The sequence below is a fragment of the Acomys russatus genome, chromosome 25 (assembly GCF_903995435.1).
Source record: "Acomys russatus chromosome 25, mAcoRus1.1, whole genome shotgun sequence".
Lineage (NCBI taxonomy): Eukaryota > Metazoa > Chordata > Mammalia > Rodentia > Muridae > Acomys > Acomys russatus.
The window spans coordinates 9,449,069-9,466,834 of NC_067161.1; the positions used below are offsets into that span (position 1 = coordinate 9,449,069).

The 17,766-nt window shown below is 53.5% G+C and overlaps 2 protein-coding genes across 9 annotated transcripts in view; both read right to left on the bottom strand.

Moving 5' to 3' along the window:
* Positions 1 to 70: 70 nt before the first annotated feature.
* On the bottom strand, positions 71 to 1,946 carry Nudt16l1 (nudix hydrolase 16 like 1). Its single transcript, XM_051168462.1, has 3 exons — positions 1,737 to 1,946; positions 1,392 to 1,652; positions 71 to 860 (listed from the first exon to the last, which is right to left on the bottom strand). Exons 1-3 carry the CDS (start codon positions 1,923 to 1,925, stop codon positions 639 to 641), a joined length of 672 nt encoding a protein of 223 aa, XP_051024419.1. The 5' UTR covers positions 1,926 to 1,946; the 3' UTR covers positions 71 to 638.
* A 1,182-nt stretch (positions 1,947 to 3,128) lies between these two features.
* Positions 3,129 to 17,766, bottom strand: part of Mgrn1 (mahogunin ring finger 1) — a 51,074-nt gene continuing 36,436 nt past the window's right edge. For 2 of the 8 annotated variants that reach the window (XM_051168439.1, XM_051168438.1), the window contains exons 10-18: positions 16,242 to 16,401; positions 15,140 to 15,249; positions 13,265 to 13,330; positions 11,656 to 11,882; positions 9,497 to 9,620; positions 9,136 to 9,178; positions 8,091 to 8,189; positions 6,190 to 6,234; positions 3,129 to 3,941 (exon numbers count right to left, since the gene is read on the bottom strand). In XM_051168439.1, the coding sequence (XP_051024396.1) occupies positions 6,194 to 6,234; positions 8,091 to 8,189; positions 9,136 to 9,178; positions 9,497 to 9,620; positions 11,656 to 11,882; positions 13,265 to 13,330; positions 15,140 to 15,249; positions 16,242 to 16,401 (870 nt within the window). In that variant the 3' untranslated portion in view covers positions 3,129 to 3,941; positions 6,190 to 6,193. The remainder of the gene's footprint in view (positions 3,942 to 6,189; positions 6,235 to 8,090; positions 8,190 to 9,135; positions 9,179 to 9,496; positions 9,621 to 11,655; positions 11,883 to 13,264; positions 13,331 to 15,139; positions 15,250 to 16,241; positions 16,402 to 17,766) is intronic. The other 6 variants (XM_051168441.1, XM_051168440.1, XM_051168435.1 and 3 more) reach the window with 3 other exon arrangements.

Sequence of the window (17,766 nt, forward strand, 5' to 3'; positions counted from 1 at the left end):
CCCACCCTCAGGAAGATGTGGCCACGCCACCCAGAAGCAAAGAGCATCAGAGGAATGGCTTTATTTTTCTTCCTCACTTTCACAAGAGCTGAGCCAAAGCCCACATGGGAAAGCAAAGCCACGTGGGGCACAGCCATTCTGAAACCAACCCACAGTTCACACACTAAGAAAGAAAAACTTAACAGAGAAAGCCAACTGCCCAAATGACCATCCTACCCCAAGCTGGATCAGGTTCTGGGCTAAGGGAAGGAGTGATGGAACATTACAGGTCACCTCCATTAACAAACCCCTGGCCAGTCCAGGAGCTATGTACCAACCAACTGGTTGCCTTGGAAGAGTGAGCTCTAGCTGGGACTCCACCAGTCATGAACAGACTCACACAGGACAGTTTGAGCCTTGGGATGGGCGAGAGCATCTTCAGCTTGAAAAGCCAGGCCCAGGCCACACCATTGACCAACCTGAGAGGGTAGCTAGGCCCCATGGACTGCTTGGGACAGGAAAGATGAACAGCTGCCTGCTTGTCCCTTGCAGTCAGAAGGGGTGCAAAACCAAACACTAGAAGGCACGCTTCTCGGGAATTCCGGAGCCTGTGGGGCAAGGACAGGCAAAGGAGGCCAAGAACCCGTAGAGGAACCTCCTCAGGATGAGGCTGGGAGCAGCTTTTCTAGGGCTTTCTTCTGCTTCTCTGTGGCTGAGGCCAAGGCCTCAGCCAGCTTTTCCGAGGGCATCATGTTGAGGACCTTAAGGGCAAACAGGAGCTGGTACTTGGCGGTGCTGACGAAGGCGTTGCTCAGGAAGTTAGGAAAGCCTCCTACTCGATCCTTCTGGGTATACAGCGGCACACGTACAAGGCCCAGCACCTGTGGGACAGACGACACAGGGTGGGGCTCTCCTTGTAGAGGCAGGACCCTAGCAGAGAAGCCTGCCGGCCACCAGTTCGCCAAAGACATAGGGAAACCCAGGGTCTCCTAGCAGTAAAGCTCCTTCTCCCCAAGCAAGTTTCAAAGCCAATCCTACGCACGCCCCACCTTTTCCGCCAGCAGAATGCTCATGCCACTTTCTGCCAGCACCACATGATCTCTGGTCCCTCACCAAGCTCCTTAGGCCAGGGAATCCACATCCCAAAAGCTTTCACTTTACCTCTCAGGAGGCAGTCCCGAAGGCTACAACCCTGTCTCTTTGGTCTGTTCTCAATTTCCAAAGCAGGCCCTGATCATCCCTTCTTTCCAGTGATCCCATGCCCCACTCCCAGGATTGACAATGGCAGGCAGCAAGGCAAATGTAAACAGCCAGGACCCAGAGGTGTACTTGTTAGCCATGGGTGCCTTCTGTGGTGCCAGGGCCAAACCTCAGGACTAGGAATGGGGGTTGGCCCCCGGCAGTGGTCCCACCTCCAGGCCGTGGTCCCGAGAGTGCACGGCGCTGATCTCCACAGCGTGCAGCTGCTCCAGTGTCAGCTGCCGTGCGTACAGGTGTGCCACCACCCGCTGTGGACCTTCAGTCAGGTGTGAGCTCAGGTAGTCAGCTTCGGTAAGGCGCAGGCCGCCCAGGCCCAGGCCCAGCACCCGGTTTAAGCCATCCTCCAGCGACCAGAAGCGCCGGTCCACGAACCCCCCTGGGAAGCCCAGCAGCCCATCGAAGCGCATCTGCATCTGCAAGGTAAGCTGGATCAGGTCGTGGGGTCCACAAGGCGCCCCAAACCTGTATCCGCCCTGCTAGCCCGCCCAGCTCCTCACCAGCACCGAGAAGCGCATAGGGATACGGCCGAAGAGCTGCCCGGGGTTGGCGGCATACAGCATAGCGTGGCAAGAGTGGCTCCAGCCGGGCCCCAAGCGCATTGCTTCCTCCCGGCTGATCTGCTTCAGCTCCGGAACCGTCATGGTGGACATCTTGATGTGCTCCAGGCCCACTGCCCAAGTGAGCATGCGCGACCCCGCCCACGACACACAGGCCCAATCCACGTGCGTCCACGTGCATAGGCCCGCCCCCACCAGTCCTGAGAGTCTGGGTTAAACCCGGGGAATACTGGAGCCTCTGGCGGGGCTAGGGGGTGGAATGAAGTTCACCCTCCCAGGAGCACAGGAGACCTCTCCACCAGAAAACTACAACTCCCAAGACGCATCGCGCGGAGGCCAGGTTGTCACGGGGGAGGTACACTGAGCATCAAGACGTGCCAAGTCCTGCACGTCGCTTAAAAGACAACAGGAAGTCTCGCCATCCACCTCATCCCTGTGAAGCCACGCCTTTAAAGATTTAAGTGTCTAAATGACTCCAACCCAAGTGCTGGGGACCTAAACCTTATCAGCCTTGCCCTCCTCTGGCTCAGGGCTAGAAGAGCTGGCGTGGGTTAAGAAGTAGGACAACCCGCCCACCTGCAGGCTGACTGAAATCCATCAACTGCACGGCAGAGGTGAGCCAAATTCCAAGTCTGTCCTCACTACAGACAAAGCAAGCAACAACCAACAGCAATAACCTTTTGCCTATGTTTGGAGGGGGCACTCACTGCCCTTCTCACACAAGCAAATGACGGTAACACCAAAATCTATCGGGAGCTATCAGAAACCACTCCGTTTCCTGTCACTACATCAATGTTGTGCCAGAACAAAGGCACACACAGAATATTGCTGCATGATTTTATTACTATAAATATACAGTAAAAATGAACCAAAAACTAGCCAATCAGAGTACATCAAATGATAGCGCATGTGAATCTGAGACAGGTGAGTGTACAGTCTGCATCCCATCTTTCAAAGTACTGGCACCAGTACCACGTCCAGAGGCCAGGGTGTCCGCAGGTGAGAAGAGGGGCGGGCGGGCATGCACATGCTGACGTGTGCACATGTGTGCATTCAGCTGACAGAGCTCTGCTCACAGGCTTACCAGAGGCCAGGCCAGCCACTGCCAGGAAGGAGCAAGGGCAGAGCCAGAGCCTCAAGCAACCCTGAGCCTAAAGGGCACTCCATGCACTGCTACAGGATGTCACCTGGGTGAGCAGCAGGGCAGCTCAACCCCCAGGGGGAGCTGCACTGTCTGGGGGCACCTCTGTGCTGGGGCCACCCATGGCCCTCTTTGCCTGAGAAACAAAGTATCACTAGGAACCTGCTCCTAGGCGGGCTCTGACAAAAGAAACACAAAAAGACTGGCAATGGATCTGCTAAGGAGGCTGCTCAGGCTCTTCCCTGGCAGGAGGTGGGCGGCACTGACCTGCAAGCAGGAACATCTCTGTCTTGGAGGCATGTGAGGAAGTGGGGGAGGCAGGACCTGTGAGGGGTACTGGATACCGACTGCAAATGACTGGTGGTTAACACAGTCTGACTACCTAGGCCTTGCCTCCAGCTGCCCCAGCTGCCAGAGGCCACTAGGAGAGAGCAGAGCAGGAAGGGACCTGGAGGCGCCAACAAAGGTCACCTACGGTCAGGACAAACATAAGGTGAAAGCAGCAGTGACAGTGTGGCTGCCTTGGGAGACACACATGGGACAGGCAGACAGGCACTGTTTCCTTCATCAACCGTAACCTGGGTTGCCCACCTTCCAGAATGTTTGTGAAGATGACACATCACTCCACGGGTTGATTCTCTTCTGCTGGTTTGCTAAGTGCTCAAAGTATCAACCTTGACAGTTGGGGAGAGCCCCTCTACGGCCTGTGGCCCACGGAGAAGCCCGCTGTCCTTCATCTTGTACCATTTACAAATATATCGACCATAGAAAAGGAGTGGAGGAACAACCCACTGTGCAATTTGATCAAGGTTCACTGTGGGCCCTCGAAGCCCAGTGGCCACATGAGGCGTGCAGACAGGAGAGGCCAGGGTCTTGCTGGAGTCCAGGCTCTCAGAGTGGGGTAAGATCAGTGGCTCCAGGCTCGGGACTACAGCCACTCAGCAGAGGCCAGGGGGAGCTGGTGGTGCCAAGGCTGTGTGGCGTCTCCATGGAGGTGGACCATCCTGTAGGTGGGAGCAGAGGGAGGAGGGGTCGTGATGGGTTGGTGGTCATACATCTGTTCAACCAACCCAGAGCCTCACCTAGCACCCTTCATCCACTAACCCAGGTACATGCCATTTGGCAGGAATAGTAGATGTGACCTCATAGAAAGCCAAGGACCCTTCAGTCATGAGGAACAAGTTACATTTGTCCCCTTACCTGGGACAGACCACCCCTTGGCACTAGGCAGTAGAGCAGCAGGCACAGGGTAGCTGTGGGCTGCTAGCCTGTAGGTCTCCTGCCCTTGCCTGGACCTCAGGAACACAGTCCAGCTAAGAGCTTTACAACTAGGTTAGCTGGAGTTCAGCCAGCTCTAGCACAGGGCTAGGAACAGACAGGAATAAAGCTGGTCCTGGGCAGCCTAAGCAAGCAATTACACTGGAGCAGAGGCAGACCCAGAGCTTGTCTGTCTTCCACAGAGGCCCGGTCTGCTTGGTCCCAGATGCCAGCTCTATGGTGCTGTGCAGTGTTATCCCAGGGCAAAGGCTGTTTTCAGGAGCATCAGTGACACAGACAACCCAGTTCTACCCTTTTCTTTAGGTAAACTGTGGCTTTCAGGAAAGGCAATCTATGGTGCAGCTCCTAGCTGTGACCCAAGTTCCGATCTAAACCCCAAAGCTGCCCTTCCTCCTACAGAAGCTATAAATAACAGTGTAGTTGTTTCAGGAGTACAGCTCAAGGGGGACAAGCAAGTTCTGAGAAACCATGAACCCAACAGAATCAAAGAAGCAGCACTAGGCCTGGCTCCCTGGCTCGTGGGTGAGGGCTGCTGCCCAGAGGGCTAGACACCAACTGGGCACTTTTCTGCAAGGCTTTGTGAAGCTGGCTGCCATGGCGCCATCCTTCTAGGGAATCCTGACATGAAAGGCTATTAGACCTCTTGTAAGAACATTACAAAGAAAGGAGTCCCTGCTTGTCTGCCTAGTTTTCAGAGATGCTTCTGTAACCAGCAGTCTGGGCCACCAACAGGGCACCCATCCCATTAGTCCCTATTACTGTGTGTGTGTGTGTGTGTGTGTGTGTGTGTGTGTGTGTGTGATTTCAGAGACAGAATGGACAGGTTCCCAGTGGCAATGATGGTCTCAAGACAGAGAAGCTTAGCAGTCGCAGGAAAGTCATATGTCAGTTAAGGAGACAGGCCACGGTGATGAGAAAGGGAGCACAGAGAATGCCTGCACAGGAATCCAGAGGGTATGCTTTGTTGTTTTAAAACAGATACAGGGCTTCTCTGTGTAGCTCTGGCTGTCCTGCAACTCCCTCTATAGACCAGAAGCAGATCTGTCTGCTTCTGCCTCCCCAGTGCTAAGATTGAAGGTGTGTGCCATCATGCCTGACATTATATTTTTTTAATGTTTAGTTTTATTTTCATTTTATGTATGAGTGTTTTGCCTGCATCTGTCTCTGTGCAGCAGTTTTATGTCTGGTGCCCACAAAGGCCAGAAGAGGGTGTCCAATCCCTTGGAACTGGAGTTACAGATAGTTGTCAGCTGCCATGTGGGTACTGGGGATCAAACCAAGGTCTTCTGGAAAAGCAGCCAGTGCTCTTAACTACTTGACCATCTCTCCAGCCCCATATGACACAACAGACCTGGGAGGACATACATGTTCCATAGACTGGAACACTGATGGGATAGGTGGATCTAGGGCCTTCCATGGCTGGTGCAAATTTGGCCTAATGCTTAAAGCAACAACCCCAGCTAATGAAGAAGGAATGTATTTTAAAAACCTGTTTGGGCTATAGAACAAGTTCAAGGCCAGCTTGGGGAACTAAGTAAGACCCTGCCTCAAAAAGTAAAGAGGTCTGGGGATATAGTTCAATAGTTGAGTGCCTACCTAGGTCCAATCCTCAGTACTGAATTTTGTTTTTAAAAGCTACAGTCAGTCTACTGTGTGAGCCCCCAGGATGTTGTTGCACATGTTCCTAGGGCTCTCTGGTCCTCTAACTCCTTTCTCCTACCAGGGACAGTAATTCCAGAAGCCTGGGATGAGTCACCATTGTTCAAGGGACCCTACATTATCACTTTACAAGGGCCTGAATGGGCTCCTGTCCACATGGAGACCCTCTGGCTCCAAAGCCAGGAACCCCAGGAGGTTCAGCAACCATCAGTGGCTCAGGACTTTGAATCCAGAAAAACTCCCCCAGGGGACTGGGCTCTTCTCTGCAGATATACCCAACCAAGCCACCAGAAGTGTGGAGGGAAGGTCACGTACCAGCTTATTCCTCTCTACCAACAGAGCACGACTCAGGACCCAGGGCTGTGCAGAGAGGAGGGAAAGACAGATGGAGCCAGTTAGCAGAAAGACATGGACTTTATGGTTGGGTCGGAACTATCTAGAAACAGACTGCCCATGCATCACTTGCTGCAACCAAGAAGGGAGAACCACCAGGATAGATCCTGGGCAACTTTCTAAGAGAGAGACATGTAGCCCGGTGCAGTGGTGTATGCCTGTAATCACATCTCTCAGGAGGCAGAGGCAGGGGGATCTCTGCGTTCAAGGCCAACCTGGTCTACAGAGTGAGTTCAGGACAGCCAAGGCTACAGAGAAACCCTGTCTCGAAGAGAGGGGGGGGGGGCGAAGAGACATGTATATGTGTGAAGGAAACAGGCTATTGGAAGCCAGGCTATTGGTCCATGGAGAGGACCTGGCAGAGGCACCTCCTTTTTCACTGTTTCATGGACTTTCCCCAGCCTTGTTTTTTTCATCTCCAGGGGGCCTGGATTTAATGACTTCAGCTGCATCCAGAGGATAATGGTACAGTTGTCAGAACATAAAAACACCAGCTGCTGCATGTATGTCGCTCACAAAGATAAAAGATACGCAGCCTTCTTAGACTAAAACCAGCAAGAGAGACAGTGCCATCGTGTGAGAAACACATGCAGGTGTATACACTGCCACACAACCCCTCCCCTGCTCTCTAGTGCTGGCACATCAATGGAAACTCCCACAGGATGTACAGAGATAGCCATCTGGGATGCTGTCATGGAGCAAGCCTGTACGACGTATGGTTCTCAGAGTGAAGACAGGATCTCTGGGCAGAGCTGGCCGAGGCTGATTCTTCAACTGTGCCCCCTGCAAAGTTTCTACAGGTGACTGTCTCCCACCCACTTGGTGGACCTAAACAAGCCCGAGATCCTTGCCTTGTCTCTGTGGCTAGTCCTGATGTGTTGCAGGTCCCCAGGGATACCTGTGGGAGCAAAGCTCAAACTGGTGACTCAGGAGGCCCAGGGACCTCTCTGGACCCCTACATAGCCAAATTAACAATAAGGTTGGACATTTGAGATGCTTCCAAGAATGAAGAAGAGTCGTGTCCTTTTAGGATGTGCTGGTTCTAAGCTTCATCTGTGGGTTTGTCTTGGATAGGCCATGGTGACCTAGTAAGACAGCCCACAGCTGCTCTCCTAACCCTCATGACCCCGTGCCTCATCAGCCTATATGGGTCACTTCACATCCAGGGGCAGATGGAAGCCCTTCACCAAAGGATGTCACAATCCCCCAATAGCAAGCAGCCCTGGAAAAGTAAGCAACACTGGCCTCAGTGGCAAGTGGGAGCAAAGGAGCTTCCTCGCCATGTGGGAGCAGCCCAGCTCCTTAACGCGCTGCTTCTAAGAAGCAGTCTTAGAAGGTGTAGTAACTATTTATCTGAATTCCCAAAGACCAGAGATGTTGTAAGCCTGAGCCCCACGTGTGAAGAGGCACTAAGTGATAGCATGCCCCTGGCCCCCTGCTAGTGGCCCGACTGGTGCACCCCACACTTAGCCAGCCCTCTGGCCGGATTGAGAACGTGCTGCTGTATGCCGGGAAGGCTGCGTAGGTCAGGCCCAGGCCCATGTCTCTCTAGCACGGGCCACAGAGAAAGAAGACTGGAGCCTCAGCACAGCCAGACTGGCTTCCCTCCGCCTCAGCAGGTAGCAGCAGGGGCGGGACTTTGTCCTTTCACAAGCAGCTTGTCCTGCTTTCCTCAGGCGAGGTTCACCGAGGGAGGTAGGGAGGTAAAGAGCCTAGGGCCTGCAGGAAGCCAGCAGGCAGACCAAGAGGCCTGGCTCACCCCTGCACCTCGGGGACAGAGGCAGGCTCTACACCAATGTCTACACAGCACCTGGTGCCATTACCTGGTAAGTAGATGTCAGCAGGAGGGACTGGCTGGCTGCAACCATGGTGCTGCGGGCTGCCATCCTGCAGGACATCATCAACAGAGGGCGCTCGGCTCCCTGCAGCAGGGAGGAGCAAAGTTAGGACACACAGGTAGGGACAGGTCCTTGTGGTCCCTCCGCTCTGACCCCATGAACTCTAGGGTGGGCACATGCATGAGGTGGAAGTTGTTTGTTTTGTTTCAAAGCCAGACTGGTGGTGCCAGGTGGGAGCTGTCCTTTGCTCTTCCTTTTGCTGGGTGGTCAGGAGTGGGTGGTCAGGAGTGGCCCCATTTCCCTGCGTAGTGGTGAACTGCAGGGAAACCTTCCGGAGCAGCCCTGAGACTCAAGGCTAGTTCCCTCTCACACAAATCCTCCCCAGGTGGGAAGCTGAGGCCCTGCCTAAGACAGGACAGACTAGGGAGGCTGGAGTGACAGCACACTGCTCCTAGAGGGTGCCACCCCACTCACACCAAGGGCCCCAGCCTCGCATGGGGGGGACCTCTCAGCAGGGTGTAGGGCACAAGAGAAGAGCTGCAATTACATGGGAGGGGGACAGGACGCACATCACTATTCTATGGGCCTCACTGCTGGTCAAGTGGCCACGGGGGGTCCCTTAGATGTCAGCCCTGAACCTTGCTTTACTTTTCTGTCCAGCAGTAACATGCCAAGGACTAAGCAGAGGCAGGCTTAAGGGGCTGCTTATGACCCAACATGGCCAGTGAAAGGGGTGGGGGAGCCCAAGCTTCCTAGGCTACCCACTAAGCCCTCCAGTGTAAGGAGGTAAAGAGCTATCAGCTGGTCTCCTCAATTCATCAGGAGAGAGACAGCCAGGCAACTCCAGAAGACATCAGCACAACTATCACACATGGGTAGCCCTTCCTGAACAAACATGGGGCGATGGCCAGCACCTTCCACCCTTACTACCCCTGAACAGGTTTCTGAAGGCAAGATGGGGATGGAGGAGGGAGTGTCCCTAGCCAGGACCCAAAGCATGCCAAAGGCCTTGATGGGAAAAGGAGCTCACCTTGCTTTAGGGCCGGCTCATCCACCTCCTCTGTCCCGAAACTCTAGGAGACAAAGAGAAAAGGCCTCTGGTATAAACACCCTCAGGCAAAGGGACAAATTCCTAAGCCTAGGTTGAAGGCATTAGGCAGCAGATGCCACCCAGGACACAGGCTGTCACCAGAAGGCTGTCTTTGTGAGTGGCCTTGCTTATGAGCCCTCAAAGTGGCTCGACCACAGGGCACTCCAGCCCATAGTCAAGGACACTGACTTGTCTGGCTGTGGCATCAGTGTAGAAGTGCCTAGAGGGCTAGGGAGAGGTCCGGAGTGGTGAGGGAGGCCCTGAGAAGGCTGGCCAGGGCCTCACCAGAGGCAAACCTCACCTCAGGGGAGCTGCTCTCCCGCAGTGCCAGCTCCACACCGCTTGGTGGGAGAGGAGCATCTGAGTCTTCCGAGAGCTTCTCCTCATCCTCCTCATGGATGGGGGAAGATGGAGACCGCAGGGTGCTGCGGAGAGGAGGGAAGCAGGGTTGTAGAATGGCTGGAAAAGGAACGCAGTCCTACAGAAAGCCACAGGGGCCAGCAACCTTCCCATGTACACCTGGAGACACGAGAGCAGCCTCTGCAAAGATTCCCAAGGGAAACTACTCAATGGAGACTCCCTGGGAGAAGTGTGCTTTATAGCACAGATCCAAACAACCAGAAAGGGGGGCCTGCCCAACACCCTCCTGCCCCTAAAGGACAGGAGCACAGGCCTGACAGCCCGACACTAGAAGAGACACATGGAGCCCCAGGCAAACAGCAGATGGGACTGTGGGTCTCAAGTTCTTCTGCCATGTGCTCAGGGGCCTGGGCAGCTTGCAGAAGATGTACCTTTCTTATTTTTCTCCTTGAGGAATTCAGCATAGCAAGACTGGCCATCCTGGGGACTGTGGGCCGGAGAGGCCTCTTGTGGTGCTGAAGATAAAGCTGTGAAGCTCTGTGGTAGAGCACTGGCCTAGCATGCACGTGGCCTCCAGAAACACAGACACACAAAACCCATTCCAGACAGAAGGTTAATATCTAGGGCACACAGAACCTCAAAAAGTTCTAGACACTAACTCATCCAATCACTAAATGAATTCAAGGCTGTTTACACAAGAAATGCAGCGTCAGTGGTGGCACATGCCTATAATCCCAGCACTTGGAAAAGGCAGGAGAATCAGGGGAACTAGGTCAGCCAGCCTGGGTTGTATGTGAGCATCTCAGAAGAATCAGAAAGAATAAGAGTGCCAGGTAGTGGCGCACACCTTTAATCCCAACACTCCAGAGGCAGAGGCAGGCAGATCTCTGAGTTCAAGGCCAGCTTAGTCTATAAAGCAAGTCTAGGACAGCCAAGGCTACACAGAGAAACCCCTGTCTCAAGAAAACTGAAAAAAGAAAAGAAAAACCAACCAACCAAATCCGGGCATGGTAGCACACGCCTGTAATCCCAGCACTCAGAAGCAGAGGCAGAGGCAGGTGGCTCTCTGTAAGTTCGAGGTCAGCCTGGTCTACCACAGTGAATTCAGGAAGAGCCAGGGCTACCCAAGAAACCATGTCTCAAAAAAAAAAAAAAAAAAAGCCTCCCTAAGATAGGGCTGTAGGCGCCGGGCGTGGTGGCGCACGCCTTTAATCCTAGCACTTGGGAGGCAGAGGCAGGCGGATTGCTATGAGTTCGAGGCCAGCATGGTCTACAAAGTGAGTCCAGGACAGCCAAGGCTACAAAGAGATGCCCTGTCTCAAAAAACTACAAAGATTGGGTTGTAGGCAAGCCTGTAAGGCATTTTCTTAATTAATGATTGATGTGGAGGGGCCAGCGCATTACAGATGTGCCATCCCTGGGCTGGTGGTCCTGGGTTCTATAAAAAAAACAGGCTGAGGAAGCCATAAGGAGTAAGCCAGTAAGCAGCATCCCTCCTCGGCCTCTGCATCCGCTCCTGCCTCCAGGTTCCTGCCTGTTTGAATTCCTGTCCTGACTTCTTTCAATGATTAACCGTGATATGGAACCCTTTCCTCCCCAGCTTACTTCTGGTCATGGTGCTTTATCACAGCAATAGAAACCCTGACTAAGACACAAGCTATACCTGCTTCAGGCCTCAGCGTCCCAGTCCCAGCTGTCACTGATGGCTCTTTGGTGAGATATGCTTATGTGACCAGCTGCCAAAAATTCCAAGATTCAAGTCATCTCCCTGGGCAGGGACATAGTACAGGCATGTACAGTTACTGACAGCAAAAAGTTGGTGTGGCTTGGGGCCTGTGAACACTGGGAGTCGCAGCCCAGCACCTTCCCTGATGTACTGCTCTGCTCGGTGCTGCTGGCTGTGACCTCCTGTGGCAGGCTTTAACCTGCTGCTGGGCCTTCTGAGCCCCAGAATCAAGGAACAAATGCATCATCAAGTTCATAAAACCCTACAGAAACGTTCAAGTCTCACATGTACACGCTCACCTTCCGCTCACCTGAGCCCTCTTTCACTCCCCATGTGGACACACCTCACCGAGGAAGACTAGACACTGGCCTCACCTGTCCGGAGACTTGCTCTGTGGCTTGCCCTTCTGTAGGCCACTTTCTATGATTCGATCGAGTCCAGCGAGAGGACAGCTGGCCTGGGAAAGACTGTCCGAGATGCCTGAGTAGGTGATTTCCTCATAGAGTGGGGCTGATGGGATAGCCGGGGAGACAGCCCGTAGACCATTCAGTGCCTCGAGCAAAGAGATGGGCTCATAGCCAGGTGGGACACTGTCAGAACTCTGTGGGGACAAAGCCAAGTGAGGAGGGACCAGACAGGCTCCTTGCCCACAGCCATGAAGCCACAGAGCTGCTTTGCTGACTGTGTCTTGAGCATGCCACCTTCCAAGGACTTAAGTCTGCCGAGTGGGAGCCATCCTGCTCACTTTCCCTTGGCCACCAGCTCCAGCACACACCCCAGCCCCCAGATGTCCAGAATGATCATCCAGGTCTGCAAAGCCACTGCCCCCATCATTGCCCCGCCCCTACATGGCTGCTCCACTGCAGGGTAGAGAGTGTGAGGGGTTAGTGACAGCAAGAGAACTCAGGAGCAGGCAGAGCAGAGCCGTGCCAGAGGCAGGAGAACCAGTGCGAGTGCTGCCCTGACTGGGGACCCCAAGCAGGGTGGCAGCGGGAGTGTGGGTGGGTGCTAGCTCCTGCAGCCACTCATCAGGAGTAGATGGATTTGGCAGGGTTGAAGGAGAAGGAACGTGCCCAGCTTCCAGGGGAAAGCAGTCAGGCCATGGAATGCTGCACTGCTCCCACAGGCTTGCACCAACCAAGCAGAGGGGCAGTGCTCATAAGTGTGTCCCCTACAGGAAACTCTGACCTGCCCACGCCAGACCCTGTGAATAACAGGATGGGGCAGCACCCCTGGGGAATGCGGTATGCACCAGGCTGGTGCTGGTCTTCCGGCTGACTCGAACCTCTGCTCACCTGACTTTAACTTAAAGGTGAAGAACTGCCTCCTGCCCCACACCCTCCACAAAAGACAGACTCACTGCATCCCAAGCTTCTCCCCTCAGTTAAACTAGCAACTTTCAACTGGCTCTGGCCAGGTCAGTGAGACTCCAGGAAGAGGCCTGGCCTGGCTACTACCTGACTTTTGCTCTTCCTGTCTGATCCCTGGGGTGCAGGGAAAACATCAGAAAACCAGAGTCCTCGGCCCAAAGAGCCAAACGTCAAGGACAGCCAGCCAGGATGCAAGACGAGTGAGCATGCAGGGAACGCCATGTGCAAAAAGGAGCAGGGCTATCAGTCCAACCTTCCACATCCATTCCTCTGCCAGCAAGAAAAAAAAGGGAAACAGGACACGCGGGAGCTACAGCGGGCCAAGCTGGCGAAGGGCTGTGCCTGGGGCTGGCTACCACCTGGCACCAACAACAAACAACTGGCTCTGCGCCAACAGACCTTCTGCTTTGCTTGTTCCACAAAACTCCCTTCCTGGTTTGGGATGCCGGGACTAGGGAGAGCGGATTTGACAAAGTGTGTTAAACGTATTAGCCTGGGGTTAAAACGACCTCCTACATTTGTTGGTTTAAAAATAAGGGGCGGGGCAAAAAAAAAAACAAAAAAAAAAAAAAAAAAAAAAAAAAAACGGAGCTATATGACCAAACACACTTACTGTTTCCCTTTTAGGTTTCTTGCTGGCCAGGGAGGCAGGGTGCGACTTTGATTTTTTAAAGGGACACTGTCAAAATAAAAATCACATGTTTTACAACTTCTACCTCCACATGGCATGGGGTCTGGAGGGGCGAGGCAGGCCTCTGGTTTACTGCCCTCCTTGCACTCCCAGGAATTCAAAAACTATGGTTGTCCTTAAGACCACACTCAATAAAAATTCTGCATCAGTGCTCTGCGCAGGCTGCCTGCACATATAACCAGTTCCTGGGAGCCCAGCAGTGGGCCTCACTCACAAAGGAAGGTATGGACCCATCTTCATGTCCTCAGTCTAACCTACTCATGGGCTGGGTCTCCCCAAAGCAAGAGGTCCCAGCCAAGGTGACATGAGAGGGTCTGAGCAGTCAGCCTCGTCATTTCCTTCATGACTCTCAGAGGCCTCATTTGGGCACTTCACAGAAATGTTCTCACAGGGCAGGTGGCAGAGAACAAGCACCCATTTAGGTACTCGGGACCCTGCAAAAAGCAGGTGGTTCCCGGCGCAGATTAGAGCTTCTGGCTAATTACAAACCAAGGGACGCCCCCCCCCCCACCAACACACACACAACTGGCTCACTCATGACAAGAGGATAAAAAGAAGAAGGGACCCACCTAACCCTCAACCACCAGAGCAAACCAACCCACAAGCCCATCACTGCTAAGTAAGCACCTGTGGATCCCTCTGAACACTAGGACCTCTCCTTCATGGGGAAGCCCCACCTTGGAGCCATTTTTCTGGCAACCAACAAACACATGGGTGGTGACTATGGTTATTCAACAAACGCCCACACAGTCTGCTAGAGGGAAGAGGTGTTGCAGGCCTTGTACATGCAGCAGGGATGTGCTACACTGCTAGTCCTGGAGCCTGAACAAAGCCTCAGTTTTTGAAAGAGAGGCCAAAAACCTGCATTTCATGGGACACTTCTAGGCATTTAAATGTTGGCACAGACCAGGTGCAGTGGTGCACACCTTCAATCCCAGTACTAGGGAGGCAGAGGCAGGTGGATCTCTGAGTTTGAGGCCAACCTGACATACAAATAAGTTCCAGGACAGCCAGGACTACACAGAGAAACCTTGTCTCAAAAAAACAAAGCAAAAATGTTGGCCTGTGGCTGGAGAGATGGCTCAGAGGCTAAGAGCACCATTCGATCTTCCAAAGGTTCTTCTGTATTCAATTCCCAGCAACCACATGGTGGCTCATGACCATCTGGTGCCTTCTTGTGGTGGGCAGGTACACATGCAGGCAGACTATTGTATAAATAAATAAATAAACATAAATGTTGGCTCGGTTTTCAGAATGTCCTGACCACAGGACTTATTGCTCTTTCCTGTTAAAGTGGACGCAAGCCCTTCAAAAGCCACCAGCCTAATGTGGCAGATGTACATGGCAGCCTAAGACAAGGCCTTGTCCCAGACTGAGCTCTCCCTCTCCCCAACTGCCTCAGCTTCTTCTGAGGACTCTCACCCGTTTTTATGGCCCTCTCTCCCTCAGAGGAGCATGTCTATATGAGTTTCATCTCTTCATTTATGTCTCACTCTTTAGGTCCTTTAACTGACAAGACCTCCTGGTCTGCCTGAAGCAAATTCTACCTAGATAGTCTGTACAGGAAGCCTCCAGGCTGAGGCTGAAGGTAGCCCACAGGCAGTAACACACAGCTGTCCCTCAGAGAGCGTTACCTAAAACAACAGTGGAGATGGTAGCAAACGCTGGGGTCTACCCTTGCCCAGCAGGCGCCCTGTCAGCATAGCACAGCCTGGTCCCTCAGTAGTACCTCACAGGCTGCTGTGGGGACCGTGCCTGTGCAGGAGACAGGAGAGAAGGGAGAGGAAAGGCACTTACAGAGTGCTCGTCATGGTCCACACTTTGGGCCAAGACGGGGCTGAAGGAGATGGGAGACAGGGCCCCTGGCTTCTTCCGCACAGCCCGAATTTGCAGGAGAGCTCGAAATGCTGTGACAGAAAGAGGGACATATGAACAAGGACATATCATTAGAGGCGTGGAAAGACACTCTAGACTGTGGACACTGGTGACACAATGCCACTCACGGTGCCCAGGAACAAGTTTCCAAAGCAGAGCAGAGGGGATCCTTAGCGGATGGAGAATTGGCCAGTTTCTTTCTTTTTTCTTTTTTTTCTTTTTATTTTCTTTTCTTTCTTTATTATTTTTTGTTTTTTTGAGACAAGGTTTCTCTGTATAGCCTTTGGCGGTTCTGGAACTCACTGTGTAGACCACGCTGGCCTCAAACTCAGAGATCCACCTCCCTCTAGAAGCCTCCCAAGTGCTGGGATTAAAGGATTGTGCCACTGCTGCCCGGCAAACTGGCCTGCTTCTAAGAGTAGGCAGCTAAGAGACCACGGACCCCTCTATCAAGTCAGCAGTAGGCTGAAACAGTAGAGACCACAGTGCTCTCCAGAGGGCAGGGCAGGAGCAGGGACATGTGCATCTCCACAGACAGAGCCCTGGGTACGCTCACGCTGCCTCCCTCCCACAGAGCCCTGGGTATGCTCACGCTGCCTCCCTCCCACAGAGCCCTGGGTATGCTCACGCTGCCTCCCACAGACAGAGCCCTGGGTATGCTCACGCAGCCTCCCACAGACAGAGCCCTGGGTATGCTCACGCTGCCTCCCTCCCACAGAGCCCTGGGTATGCTCACGCAGCCTCCCTCCCACAGAGCCCTGGGTATGCTCACGCAGCCTCCCTCCCACAGAGCCCTGGGTATGCTCACGCAGCCTCCCTCCCACAGAGCCCTGGGTATGCTCACGCAGCCTCCCACAGACAGAGCCCTGGGTATGCTCACGCAGCCTCCCTCCCACAGAGCCCTGGGTATGCTCACGCAGCCTCCCTCCCACAGAGCCCTGGGTATGCTCACGCAGCCTCCCTCCCACAGAGCCCTGGGTATGCTCACGCAGCCTCCCTCCCACAGAGCCCTGGGTATGCTCACGCAGCCGGCAGATGGGGCAGTTGTTGGCCTGGTACCGCAGGGTGTCAGCACAGGAAGTGCAGAGGCACAGGTGGCGGCAGGGCAGGATCAGCGTGTCCCGCAGGTCTGACAGGCACACCACACACTCACTGCTGTTGTCACTGTTCTCGTCATCAGAAGGCTGTGGAGACAAGAGCCTGTGTATCAGTGCCTTCACAAGGGCCTGAGGGGGGACCTGGTGCTGCCTTGAGCAGGCCCTCCTGTGTTTATGTGTGCCACCATCCCCAGAGACTATGTGGAAGAGGGACTAGGTGTCAGGGACACAGCAGAGCTCCTCAAGCACCATGGGGGACCAGGCTCACATGGAGGGGAGAACCCTTGCCTCCTCAACCCCAGACATGCTATAAAGAAGCAGAGAGGGGAAGGGCAGCACTGAACCACGTGTCTTTACAACAGATGGGACTGTCTATCCAGCCTGAATCATTGAGCAGATCTAACTTGGAAATGTGTTCACTTGTATCAGCTCCTAGACACCACACTAGGACCTGGGCGGAGTAAGCAGATATTTTAAACATGAACTGGGTACCTGAACCTGCTGGTTTATTGGACCGCTGCCACACTTACCCATCTTTGTACTGTCTGGAGCTACTTCTGAGCTATGGCTGCAGCACCAAGTAGCTGCCATAGAAACCAGATGGTTAACTTGGTATAGCAGTGGGCGCCTTTAATGCCAGCACTCAGGAGGCAGAGGCTTGAGGCCAGCCTGGTCTATGTAGTGAGTTCCAGGAGAGCCAGAGCTATATACTGACACCCTATATTGAAAAACAAACAAATCACCCACAGATGGTTCATAAAGCAAAAATGCTACCTGGGCCCGGTGTCAATGCAAGTGAGCAATGTGGGCTGCCCCTGCCAAGCTGCCCTGCCTTCCAGCTCCTGGCCAGTTCCAGCTGCCCTGATGCCACACCAAGGCTGGTTTGCTCATTAGCCCTGGCTGACCTGGAATTCACCATGTACAACAGATTGGCCTCAAACTTGCAGCATTCTTTCCTCCAGCCTTTGCCTTCTGAGCGCTGAGATTACAGGCTTGTGCTACCATGCCAAGGTGACTTTCCAAGGCTTTAAAAGCAGATACTTTAGCTGGACTACCAAGACAGCTCAAAAAGTAAACATGCTTGTTACTCAATCTGATGACCTGAGCTCAGTCCACCAGGACTCACAATGTGGAAGAGAGAACTGTCTACCATAAATTGACACACATGCAATGTGAAAAAAACTCCTAGCTCTCACACAAAACAGTCAACACATTGACTAATAGCATATCTTTAAAGATAACACAAGCAGCAAACAGGTTCCCATGTCATGTTCTGTGCACTTCCATGGCCCTGTGCTAAATGTCTCCATTAGCTAGAACTGTCTGGAATGTCTGTCTGCTGCTCTAGAGAGCTCAGTGCCTGTGCAGAGGTGGGAACCAGAAGACAGGGATTGAACCACTGAGGAAAAGGCCCAAAAGCAGCCCTGTCCAGACCAGAGAGACGGACAGACC